This window comes from Curcuma longa, chromosome 11 (assembly GCF_044706935.1).
Source record: "Curcuma longa cultivar G26 ecotype Majalengka, Jawa Barat chromosome 11, ITB_CL_G26_1.1, whole genome shotgun sequence".
NCBI classification, from domain to species: Eukaryota; Viridiplantae; Streptophyta; class Magnoliopsida; order Zingiberales; family Zingiberaceae; genus Curcuma; species Curcuma longa.
The window spans coordinates 19,362,124-19,375,937 of NC_133871.1; the positions used below are offsets into that span (position 1 = coordinate 19,362,124).

Here is a 13,814-nt window from a genome sequence, read left to right on the forward strand (position 1 = left end):
AAATCAATCACATGCACTCAAGCTTCCTAATGCCTCCAAAACAGTGTGGGCATTAGGCAAAATCTAAAATTAGTAAAGATCGTGTTACATTATTTGGATGTAAAACAGCAACCAACACGAAAAACAAAAAAATGACAAGAAAAGACTCTGTTATTATTTCTACCAATCCACTCTTTCCTACGCACGGCAAGGATATAACATGTTTCTGTTTTTTATTATTGTAGTATAAACATGGTTGACTGCACTTGCGCACCATTTTGTTTATTGTTGAATCTTGATGATCATATTCATTATCGGCTATGAACAAAAGTAGTGTCACCAGTCAGCTGAGATATCAAGCCACAAATCGAATATAGCTTCTTCCACTAGATCATCTAGTGCAGTATCCCATATCTCAAGGACAGCCTCCTCAGTTTCAAACTGAAGGCCCATCCAACTTCCAACCTCCATATCCCTTGTTACGAGAGGATCAATTGAATCTGAAAAGTCTAATGGAATATGTCTTTCAATAATCCTGTTAACTTCTTTGCTTAGGCTCCATCCTCTGGGCACAATCGGAACATTGGATGAGAGCAAAGACACCCAAGGAGTGCATTTGAAGTTCTCCTGTATCTCTTCGAGGGCCTCATTGATACAGTCAAAGAGGAGCTTTGGATCCTCTATCTGTGGATAGCACGAGCTCCCTATTTCATAGAAAATGGATGGCTCAAATAAGTTGTCTGCCAAATGCCATCTTGAAAAGTCAATAGTTTTTAACCCTGATGCTTCCAAAATAGCTTCAATGTATTCGACTCGAGCTCTCCTGTCGGCAAAATATGTCCTTGAAGTGGTTCTGTCTTCTTTTGTTGGAAATATAGCTGCAAGTTAGCAACAAAACCAGTTGATTCATATAGAGAGAGTATAGAATTGAGAAAATGAGAAGAAAGGCAATATCATACGATGTGCAGCTCGGAGTTTAGGAATGGTGAAATCTTCTGGGACGAATTTCTCCAGAATAGAGACTGGAATTGGACGCCCTGGCCTCGTTGTAGTCTTTTCAGGAGCCTCCAAGTTTTCATTGCAGAAAGAAGTTGGTATAGACTGGATCATAGAGTGTGCCTGCAGCTCCAATGCATCCAAATAAAGATATGGAATAGAACAAAAAGAAATGTGATATATAACATAGTAAATCTTCTCTGTATAAAACATACCAAATCTACATTCGATGTTGCATGTGCAACACCAGCTTCATTATCTAATCGGTCAGTCAATAAATTGCTAATTGCATCTGATTTTTCCCCATTTTGCACACTTTCTGAGAAGTATACAATAGAGATCATCCAAGTGTATAAATAGAAAGCTAATTTAGAAGTGACTTATTGATAGATATAATTACCATCATGGTCTGGATCTGATACAACAGATTTATCGACAAACTCAATTTTTAAGCTAAGAATTGCTTCATCAATCTGATAGTCACTAGGGCAAGATGAAACCTCCATATTTTGCTTTGATGGGCTTAATGAATTGTTTGCATCTTCTTCCTTCAACTTCTGTAAGGGGATAGATCCTGCTTCTTCAGATGGCAAAACAACCTCTTTTTCATCTCGGTGACTCATTTTCATACATAATGCATCGTCCTCTTGCATAGAAAACAACTTGCCTAGAGATTTAGAGACACGTGCTGTTTTGTAGCTTGTTGTCTGACTTTCAGTATCTAGGATATCTGCAAGGTGTTTCTTCGCTTCTGCATATATGGGAGGAGTTGATTTTATTGCAGAGATGTCATTGCTGATTCTAGGTTTGCAATCTTCTGGATCGACCTTACTGTCATTTTCCTTGGCAATGGGAGGCCTTTCTTTATCATCCAATGATTTGCTTTTGGAGCTTGCAACTACAATGTCATTATAGAGCAGTTTTTCTGTCACCTGGAACCTTGTGCCCAATAGGAATTTTGTGTAAAATGCCATCCATGGAGATCACTCGTCGTTCTTTCTTATTCCCACCAATTATACCCTTAATCTTTCTTTTGATCTCCCTAAGAGAAAAATTAGACATAACTCTATCACCTTCCTCATGACCTGTCTTACTCTGCAATGCAGGTGATAAGTTTCGAACAGATTTGATTTCTTGCCCCTTTTTTGCTGCTTTAGTGGGTTTCTCAACAGGCATTCTAGTTTGATTTTCTGAATCCTCACTTTTCTTTTCTGATTCTTTCTCCTTTGATCTCTCTTTTCTCCAGAAAAATCTAGGCCTATTTTGGTTATGACCCATATCTTTATTTTCAAGCTGATGGAATTTTTTGGAACTCATAATATCTTCTTGTAACGTTCGCACATTTTCCGAATAATTTTCAAATCCAAAACTGTCAAATTTTCCTGCTTCCCCTTCCTGACATCTGTAAATATACCAATCAGGATCTTTTAGAAGCTTCAAGACTACATCCTTATTTGAGTTGATAATTTCTAATGCCTCCATGAATTCCTTGGATTTCGAAACATTATCTAAAAGATGCCTCATGTCAACATATTTCTGATTTGCAATAGCTTCAAAAACATCAGCTAGTGCCTTGAAAAGAATATAATCCTTTCGATTCAGCTGGGAATCAAACTCACTGGGATGGTCATTCAGTTTCTGAACCATAGCTATCAGGTCAATCTTATTGTTACCATTGACAAGAATATCTTTGTGTGATTTTTTGTCAGTGTAAAACTCTACCAAAAATGCAATGAGATCAGAGTCAAGGGAGGAACCGTTGGTTAGTGTAATCTTATCGGACCCTTGACCAGCCAAATTCAGAAGCCCAGTTTGATTGTTAACATCGGAATCTGAAGTCAGCTTGTACTTATTGCTTCTTTCTCGAACCATTTCTTCCTTCATGAGAGTTTTGACACTAGCAAAGCTTGCATCATCTCCCTTTGCCTTGATTCCGGTAACATTCTGAAAAGGCATCAGGTCTGATATCCATCAAGATTAGGGACAAACAATACTCAATATCTCAAAATCCTAATTTAATTGTTTTTCCTTTTATAATCAGAAATCTCTTGATGTAAATCTTTAAAACCGCATGGGTCATTAATATAAGACGTGCAAAGAATTGATTACAAACTTAGAAGGATAGATAGGAGAGCAACTGTCTTGGAAATTACGAAAAAAAGTTAATAGCATTTGCATTTCAGGATGGGTTTCAGGAACTTGAGACATGAAAGTTGTTTGTCTTCCAATTATCTAATCATAATTGACACATTTCCCATTTTCTTCATTCGATATAAGCTTACGATATATTTTCATGATCCAAGATTTTATTAATCATGGGCTTCTGCACTTTATTACAACCGACCAACAATATCTTTTTCATAACTAAAATCTAACTTAGATAGCCTAGATCTCAACAACTGAAAAGATAATAAATAATAAAGTTTTACTATCGAATAGACAATCGGAAAGTTTAACACTATGTTCTAAATCTAGACAAATCGACTGTACTTACCTTGGCATCTTCATATTTACCTCTGTTACTGCTGGGTTTATCGAGTTTAATTTTCGAATCACCTTTACCTGCAAATAGTACAGAGAAATGCTGAAGCTATAAACATTAACAAATTCTCAATGCCAGAAAAAGGAATCACTGATTATGTTCTCTGATTGGACAGTCTTAAAAGTTATGTTCTCTGATATATAAGCGTAAACAAGAGCAACCTCAGCGATTAAAAATTACTTTGCTGCATCAAGCTGATCAAAAATTACCAATAAAAATCTATGAAGAAATAAGCTACTTAATTAGATTGTTCGATCACAAGAAGAAACCTGTGGAATATGAAAACCAGATGTTTATTTATCTGAATCATTCAGTGTTGCCCAATGTATTGTCAAAATCAACTGGTCCAATTGATTTCTTTTCAAGTTTCTTCTGCATTGTGTCAATCTAGACTAATCTTATCCCTTTTTCTTTTTATCTCTCAACGATTCTGTCCTACATTTATTGTATCTGATTTGTTCGCTATTTGATATCCGATTTATTTAGAAAAAAAAAATACAGTTTGGCTTTTGCTGATCCAGGCCCATCTCAGCCAGCCAAGATCAAATCCAGTCAAATTCTCAAACCATCCTATCTAAAGATTTAAAAAATCTTCCAAAGTGCAAGACAAACAAGAATCTTTGTCAATATAACATAAAGAACTAATTTTGCAAAATTTCTTTACATTGATAATAGTGTTAACTGCAGACTAGTCAAGTATGTTGAAACTAGGTATGCACTATAGAATGTATTCGAGCTCTTGTAATTGCATTCAGGTAAAATGTAATCTCATAATAATCAAAACAGTGAATAAAACACAACAACAAAGTAAAAGACATTGACTGATGATGCTTCGATAGCTTAGTGATAATAGTATGATCATATGAACAAAGAGCACTTACTGCCTTGTCTGGAACTTGCAGGTAGACCATCTGAAAGTAACCTAGGAGTAGGTGGACTTTTGTGAAAGTCGAACAAGCTAATTAAAGGCCACAAGCAGCCTGCATTGTTCTTCTCAAGTTGCGGAGGCCTTTTAATTGATCTTTTTGCCATTGTCCAAGGTGTTTTTAGCACCTAACTTTCTTCAAAAATAGCCTTGAAAACTGAAGCATGCATAGATGAAAAAGCGATAAGTTTTGAGAATACAAATATATCAGACTATGAGATGAAAAATATTGCAATATTGACAAACAATATGAGAGAGTAAAAAGAATTTCAACACACTTGAGGCATCTGGCTTCATTGCCAAATGTTGCTGGCTAAATGTTGCCATTCTGCACCTCGTATGCGCCCATAAAAGCACACGCATCAAATTCACAACTTTAAAGGTCATATTCCATAAATGTCAATTTTATACAAAACTCATCGCGGTAACTATGACTTTTGCATTAATTTCCTCTCAATGCACAGAACAAAATGGAGAGATTTGCATCAGCTAATTGCAGACAAAACAAAAAAAGACTCAGCCGAAATTTCTTCATCACACATGAAACAATCATGTTTCAGTCAACCAAACTTCAGAAATATCTATTACATATCTGGAATCTTGACAGAAATTTTATATCAAAAACTTTGCAGATCTCTTCTGGCGTTGTGTAAAATTCACTTCTTATCCTTTAGGTAAATGAACAAAATAAATTAATGGTTAGGTTTTTATGATTTGGCAATTAAATACAGGTTCCAAGAGTACAACCAATACTCTTTTTCCTCACTGTTTCAACTTAAAGGAAATCATGGTTTTTCCAAGCTATAACTTGTTACAAAAGGCATGCATCTATTAGAACAAATAGTATGATTAGTATAAATTAATACCTGAAAACAGAATCTGGTTCGAAGAGATGGAGGCTCGTAAATAACAGCTTTATTTTTTGTTTCTCTTCTGCTGAATTACAGAACTTGGAGTCAATCAGACAAATTTTCTTCTGCTGTCAACTAAACTTCAAACCTTTCCTCATATTTTATCAGATCTTGATCACCAACCCACCAAACTCTTCAAATCATAGAGTAACAATGAACAAAGCTTCAAAATCAATGCAGTCTACCATCAAATCTGAATCCAAATCACAACTAGTTCCAGTCTGCGTCACTCTGTAAAATGCAACACAAAAGCAAAGAATCCAAATCCAAAAACCAAGCTTCGCTATGTACAGTAGATATGCTTAAACCACAAAATTGCTTAATCGTTTTGACGCTTTATGCAGTCATAAGGCCACAAAGGAGTCCTCTCTTTCCCAATCAACTTCAAGCTTTCAAACTATGCATGCATCCAAGGAAGAAAATGATCGAGAAGAGAGCAAACCAAGGAAGCATCAAATCGACTGTAAACCTCGAAGAAGGAAACAAAACGATCCCTTTTTCCCCCAACCAGGATAACTGTCCGAAACCAAAAGGCTTCCAAATTCATCAAAACAGAATACGCAAACGAAAAAAAGGATTCAATCTTTTGATCCTTGTGACACTCTCGCTTGCAGAAAACGCACCAAGTGGAGATCCTTACACCTGCTCTAATCAAGATTTCGTCAAAGGCAGATCGCCGACCCCCAAAAGCGACGCCTTTCCGACCAGAGGCGGACTTTGGGAGCAGGAGAAGACCGGGACTGCTCGTCCAATAATCGTGCTTCTTGACGCTGGGAGGAAGCGTTCCCTGGAAGGAATCCGCACACCATGAGCTTCTGTCCTCTCTTTCTCTCTCCCTGCCTCCCTCCCTCCCTCCTCCCTCCCTTTGTCGCTCTCTCTTTCTCTATCGTGCTCTCATCTTTTTCTACAGCGCGAGAGAACAATGGCTGCTTTTGGACCCTGATTTCTTTTTCCAGGCTCGGCTTTTGCTTTGATGGTTTTTGTCTTTGCTTTCGCTTCACTGTACTCGACTCATCTCACGCCTAATCCTTCAGACGTGCCACAACCTCCAAAGGAAAGAGGATAGTTTGGGGAGACGTTTATTTCCCTAGAATACCGTCGTCACAGGTCGTTTGCTGATCTGTACCAATCACCATTCTTGTTGTGTTCCAACAAAAGTCTCATCTTTCTGTGAATGCTTCTGCCATTTCTTACACTGATGCATGTCATCAAGCACTTTCAATAAAGTATCTTTTTCAAAATCGTGAAACAATTTTTTTATTAATCACTGTCGTTGGTAGTTCTATCTGAAATCGCCAGCAATGAGATTATTTCTCCTGTCTACTTCACAAAAATTCTTCAACAAATTATATAACATTTTGTGTGAATCCAATAGGCATGTTTTAATCCCAAAGAACTCTTTTTTATATAAGAGAACTAAAATTATAGTTTCGATGGGCGTGAATTTACTTCCTAAGAATTCATCAGAAAATTTTAAAAAAACATCATATTGTTTAACAAAACATGACCAAGCAAAATTATTAACTGAATTCTTCAAACAAAGAAAACAACTAAATACAGAGAGTCTTCATATGAAAAGTATTCTCCATTCATATTTATATATTTTTTATTTAAACCAAATCAAATGAGAAAGAAAGAAAGGAAAAAAAACAGTGGTAAACTTCAATGCAAACAAAAGATAAATTGCAGTGGGTGGTCTGATTCACGGTTCACAATCACAAACTGCTGTAACATGAAATGCTACCAACCAGTCGCGCCTAAAGATCGGATACAGAAGGAAATCAACCAGAAAATTATTATTTATAGTTTGTAAAGACAAAATTTTGATTGCAACTGTAGCTTTCATTTCAATGGATCACAATCGCAGCACGGCAGCAGCTATGAGTGGCAGCATTTTTGTTGTGTTTTTTTTTGTTTTGCTATGAGTGGCTTATTTCACTGAGTTTGACTATGATTGAGTCCGACCATATAGTTTATCGACATTGTCAAACTCGCTTGAGCATGTCCATGCTCGTATATATGGACCACAATAAGCTCATCTACTTCGACTGACTGTCACTCTCGTCTTACCCTTTTGTATGGGCTTGCAGCTCTTTGGATCGATATCATCAAGCTCAAGTATACAAGGGCAATAGTGTCATTTCAATGTGATCCATTTGTTTATTTCTCATATGTTGTACTATAATATTAATATATTATAAAATTAATAAAATGAGACTTTGCTTTGCTGTGTGTTGTTGTCTTGCTTGCAAAAAAAGCAATAAATAAATAAAAATTTTATTAAAAAGCCAAAGTAAGTGGGGCCCTCGACAATACCTTTATTGGCTTAATTACAGCTCATGAACAATACTTAATGTTGCAAAAAGATAAACATTTATTAAACCACAAATATAATCGATCATTTTTACAAAATATAATATATATATATATATATAACTTTTTTTAACTTTTTCTTAATCTTATCTTAATATATTTTCAAACAAAAATGATCATCAATCTCAATCATCTTATCTAAATTTTCATTCCTTATCCGATAATTGCCCGATCTTTATATACTCGAAAGAAATAGATATATATTGTAAACATTAATTTTATTTTTCACCTAAAAATTATAAATTAGAAAATTATTTTTTCTTTCTATAGAAAAAACTATATAGAAATTGAAAAAAAAAACAAAATATGATATTAATTAATTATTTCAACATTTATTCTTCCCTTATTTTGAATTTTTTTATAAAGTCAAAAAGCTGTCTTTCAACTTTTAGGAGGCTGCCTAATCTTTTGGAAAAGGTTTTCTATCTGCCATATAAAAAAGACAAAATATCATCAAATATTAATTAATTCCAGATTACAAATATTTAAGAATATAAATAAAAAAACCTACCAATTAACTATAAATAAAGAGACAAGAATAATTGAGGGCCAAGTGTTATATTTCAAATTATGAAGGATAAATTACGAAAGGAAAAAAAAGAGAAGTATTTTAGAAAAGAGCTAAAATATTTCATTTTTATAATATATATATATATATATATATATAGCTAATAAATTATTGAAAATGTTGAACTATTTCCATTATGAACAAAATTATATAGCTGATAGCAATTGATAATGATAATCTCCAATAAGAAGATCAGTTTTTTAATTTTGTTTTTGTTTTTTTGGCTTTTTGTGACATGAAAATGATATACCATCCATTTTCTGACTTAAGAAGCTTTTTCTACTCAGCTAATAATTAAAGAAAAGAAATTTTGAAGGTTTTTTTCCTCAAAGGTGAATTAGCTTTGATATAATTATCATATAATTTTCAATTTAATTTTAATCTAATTCAGTTTAGCTTATTTGGGTTGAACTAAATGAACGCTTTTAAAATGACTATAAAATATTTTTAATAAAAAAATATAATCACTGTTGTTAAGACACTTATAAATATACAAACTTAATAAAATAAACAATTATAAAAAGCTAAATCTAAAAGTATTAGCGCTTGTGTATTCAATCAAACCATAAAAGAGATATAAGAAGAAGTATTAATGAAAAAAAAATCTCAGCGAAAATAATTTTGAAGAAATAAATTGAAAATAAATTTTAGATGGGCTCATCCACGATAAGATGGAAGAAATTAATATTTTTCAAAAATAAAAAATATTCAAGATTGACACATATATAGTAAATAGAAAAATATTTAAGATTGACATATCTATAATAAATTGGATATTTATTTTTTATTATTTAATAATTAATATTTTTATGAGAAATAATTATAATAATTACTTATCTTATTTATTTAGAATATTTATTTCTATATTTACTATGTGTCAAATCTATAAAAGAGGTCTAATATTTTAATTATTTACAAATTAATATAGTTTTCAATTAGGCTTTGAACGACAATTTTTTCTTCGAATGAGGTTATTTTTTTCTTCGCTTTATTAATTTCATTCTTAATTTTTAGATGATTTTATCAAAGCCTTTATGTGCAATTAAAATCATCATGATTTCTTCACCAAACTTACGGGTAGCCAACCATAATTAATTTAACACACATAACAAATTATTTTAAATGATTTATAATTTAGAGTCAATTGATATTTTACCATGTGGTTATTAATTAAGAAATAATTATAACCCCAATTATAATTTTATATATATTAATAAATAATTTTAATCCTGATTAGAATTTAGTATGCATGTTTTTTTTGTAAATTAGATATTTATTTAGAGTTTAATAATTAACAATGTTTAAATTAAAGTTTTTTGTAATGTAAAATTAAGTTTTTACTTTCGATGAGATAACTATTTTCTTTGCTTTGATTTTGTTCTAATTTCTTAGGTTATCATGTTAATTTGGATCTAAAACTTTGGCAAAAGGCTGAAAAGTCATAATTAATCAGATGGGGTTGTTCTTCAGATTCAGATTTAATGATTCAGATTTAAAAAAAAGTGAAGTCTGAGTCATAGACAGTAGTCTTAATTATCTTCACTAAACACAACCAATTAGTTATGTCATGAAGAGAGGGTTTGGGAGACAGATCATGTGTTGTTTCACCAACTCAATGAGTGTTGAGGCATCAAAGTTGAGCCAATTATTACCACTTGGACCATATGGGAAACACAAACACACATAATACGACACGATCAGTTTATCGGCTTTCTGTCTCTTCTTCCACCAAATGGATTGTTAGTTGCTAGGGTTTGGTAAATGGGAAGAGCAACATATATTATTTTTACCATATCTGAACTCTACGGACTGATTTAATTTGATTAGTCCAATCGAAGACCAAGAGTGAAATTGATTCAATTCTATTCACATAAGACATTAGATAAAATGTAACAGTCAATTTAAGTTCAGGTTCGAGTCTGGGAAGACTAGTTTACATTGTTTTTAATATTGAATTATATTGGAACAGTAGGGCCAGTCTGAATCGGTTCGGTTTTATTAGTAGCTTTAATAATCACTTCGAGCAAATTTTGGAAGACTTTGATACTCAAAAAACATGAAAGAAATTAACTTAGTGTTTAATATAAATAATTAATGATATTCTTACTTTGTATTTGAAATTTCCTCCTGTAAAATGTTAATGGAAGAATTAATATATAATTATAACTTGTAAACTTAATATATACATTTAATTGAAGAATTTAATATATAATTATAACTTATAAACTTAATAACATTTATAATTGTATGAGTAATTTGTCCAATTACTTGATTTGTTATGTGTTTTATATTCTTCTCTTTTTAATTTTTTCTTTTGGTGACAATATATTGATTTTACACCGTAATTGAGATACGCACATATACTTACTATATATATATATATATATTGATTTTAGATAGACACATATACTTACTATATATATATATATATATGCCTTTTTCTGAATGTATTTGAGTAATTTTTTAATATAAATAATTAATGATTCCTTGGCTATCTTTAGGAATTTGAAATTTTCTTGGAAGAAATTTTAATATATAATCATACCTTAATTATTATGTAAACGTAATACCATTGATTATATTTCTTTATCTGTTATTATTCCCTTTTATACTTTTCTCTTCACTTTTCATAACAATATATATACTCATTTTACACCACAATTGAAACACATACATATCATATACAACTTAGAAGAGAATTACTACTATACCACATCATGTCACGAGTGATGATTCTCTGTGTCTTTCTTATCTTTACTACGTTTTGCCTTGCAAGTAAGTTAACATTTGTTATTTAGATATTTCATACTAATTGTATTTTAAATTTTATTGAATTTATTTGTCATGTACGTATTGTACTAATTATATTGATTATTCTTTTTTGTTTAAAATTAAAGATGTCGCTGACGCTGCTAATTGTTGTTGGGACTATCGCGAATGGGGTCATAACCGACGAAGTTGTAGTGGTGCCAAGGACACTAGTGATTGCAACACTTGGTGTTCATCTTCATGCAGAGGAGGAGAGTGCAAAGTGAGAAAACAACATCAAGTTTGTCATTGTTATTGTTAGTTATTATATATGTCAAGATTAAGAATAAATTTAATTTGCTTATCATTTTGCCCTTTGTATTTTTGCCAAAGTTAACTTAAAATTCATCTATGCTATATATATATTAGCAGATCAAACCAAATGTATGATCTAGATGAACAATAATTAAGCAACTCCAATCATACAAATTAATTAATTTTCTTTTATTAATAAAAAAATAAGAGTGTCAGTCAATGACATCAGTAGTACTGCTTTCTTATACAAATTTCAATGCCCTCTGTACACATGCTTATATAATAAATAGAGTACAAAGTTCGACAAGAATCTAATCTCACTTCGTCACTGCACTCGAGCTCTAAAATATTCTTCATGACAGCCATGAGCCCATGCCACTGTCCCTCAAGCTCTGCTACCCTCCAAAATAATCCACCCTTTAAACTACCACTAAGCGGCGCTTTTGTCTCAAACAAATCTATAAAAAAACATAAAAAGAAACTTCACAGAGTTTAATGCAGACAGATCGAGGTACAGTTACATTACTATAAAGCATAAATACAAATTTCACTTGTCTTGACTTGATGTGAGATTACCAGACAGTAGTGATAAACTGAAAGTACTGGCACTGTTACTCCATGTTCAGATTACCAATGTTAATGGTACATCGACTCGATATAATTAGCTTACATGCCTTTATGATCCTTCCAGTTCTTGTGGTCAGAAATACTGTTGAGGCTTTGAATCCAAGGCGAGACTGTTGTGTTGGATATCAGAAACTGCTTGATTTCTTCTTCGTAGCTGTACTCCAGTGCAGTGCTCTCGATCTCAAACCCTCCTCCACTGAAAATCAACCTGTCGTCCTTCACACCGCCATAATTGCCGTAGTTTAGCTGAGTAGTAGTGCAGTTTCCATCGGAGGAGCTGCAGCCTTGATCGATGCTGAAGGAGATCATGCTGCCATTGCTCTCCGTCGTCCCGTGGTATTGGTATGGGAGATGCTGCAAGGGGTGTTGATCAGGGATGAGAGGAGCGAAGGGTTGAGAGACAGCTGTTGGAAGATGGATTTCTTGATGATGAGTCGAAGGGAAGAGCAGATCATGCTGGTCTGGATAAGGCTGTTGTGGCTTCGCCTTCCTCTGGGAAGTGGAAGTGATTCCCAGGAGCTTCTTCTTGAGCTTGGTGTTCCAGTAGTTCTTGATGTCGTTGTCTGTTCTTCCCGGTAGCTGAGAAGCAATGATGGACCACCTGCGCATGCAAGAACATCAAGAGATCATATATTATGTACATGGATTTCTTTGTTTGCATCGAACACACATGATATATCTGATCACCTGCTTCCGATGGCAGCAAAGAGGTTGTATATGATCCTGTCTTCTTCTTCAGAGAACTCCCCATGCTTCAGATTGGGCCTCAGATAGTTGAGCCATCTCAGTCTGCAACTCTTTCCACATCTCTTCAGCCCTGTCAAACACACACACACACACTCAACATCCATAAATCAATTTGAGAGAGTAGTTGCATTAAAACAAACACATCCAGAAATTAGATTAATTAAATTACCTGCTTTGTGAGGGAGAGCAATCCAATTCCCACCAGTGCCATTTTTCTCAATGAATCCCTTGAGCTTGGTGTCTTCCTCAGGGGACCAAGGGCCCTTCTTCACATTGGCCTTGTCACAGCAAGGAGCTCTCCCCATGAGCTCTCTGAAGGGTACTAGCTAGCTACAAGGTTGAAATGGTGCCTTAGAGGATTTATATAGAAGAGCAAACAAAGAGAGAGATTGAGCTGAAGAAATATGAGGAGCTAGCTAGGGAGTAAGGAATTGAGAAAGTCAAAGGTTACCCTGCTCTGATTTCCATCACTTCTTTCAACCTCCCCAAAACACTTACCATCAAGGCCATTCCCTGTAAATTGTACTATGGATTGGATGCAAAATATATCTATAAATCTGTTGCGAGCAGCCAGCTCTGGAAGGGACAAGTGACATGGATGGTAATTAAATGGAGGGTGGGACATGGCTAGCTGCTTGACGACATTTCCAGGGATGACGTACCTTAGTCGATAATTAATTTGAATTGTGGAAAATGCACAGGACGAGAAAGGAGAAATAGGGGAATGGGGAAGGAAAGAGTAGCCCTCTCAGAACTGACGAGACGCAACCTTCACTTCAACAGCGCCGCATGCATGCATGCACGCATGCATGTGAACCGCACGTACGAAGCATGCACGCATGCATCAGATGTTCTTTTAGCTTCTATTTATACCAATTTCATTTGTATTATTTCAACGTATATATATAGTTTAGTACATGTAGATGATCATAGGCGTACGTATTTTATAGCACGAAGTGTGTGTGCATTAATATTATGTGGACATTAGAGAATCTGATTAACGTCATACCGTGCGTCATTGCATTATCAAGAAAGGAAATCATTGGTTAACATTAGCACAAGTCGTACACTTTTTCATTATTA

The 13,814-nt window shown here is 33.8% G+C and overlaps 1 protein-coding gene and 1 pseudogene across 1 annotated transcript; both read right to left on the minus strand.

Moving 5' to 3' along the window:
* Positions 1 to 12: 12 nt before the first annotated feature.
* Positions 13 to 6,308, minus strand: LOC141841979 (uncharacterized; annotated as a pseudogene).
* Positions 6,309 to 12,023: 5,715 nt separating this feature from the next.
* On the minus strand, positions 12,024 to 13,036 carry LOC141837288 (transcription factor RAX1-like). Its single transcript, XM_074724716.1, has 3 exons — positions 12,901 to 13,036; positions 12,672 to 12,801; positions 12,024 to 12,585 (listed from the first exon to the last, which is right to left on the minus strand). Exons 1-3 carry the CDS (start codon positions 13,034 to 13,036, stop codon positions 12,024 to 12,026), a joined length of 828 nt encoding a protein of 275 aa, XP_074580817.1.
* Positions 13,037 to 13,814: the final 778 nt, after the last annotated feature.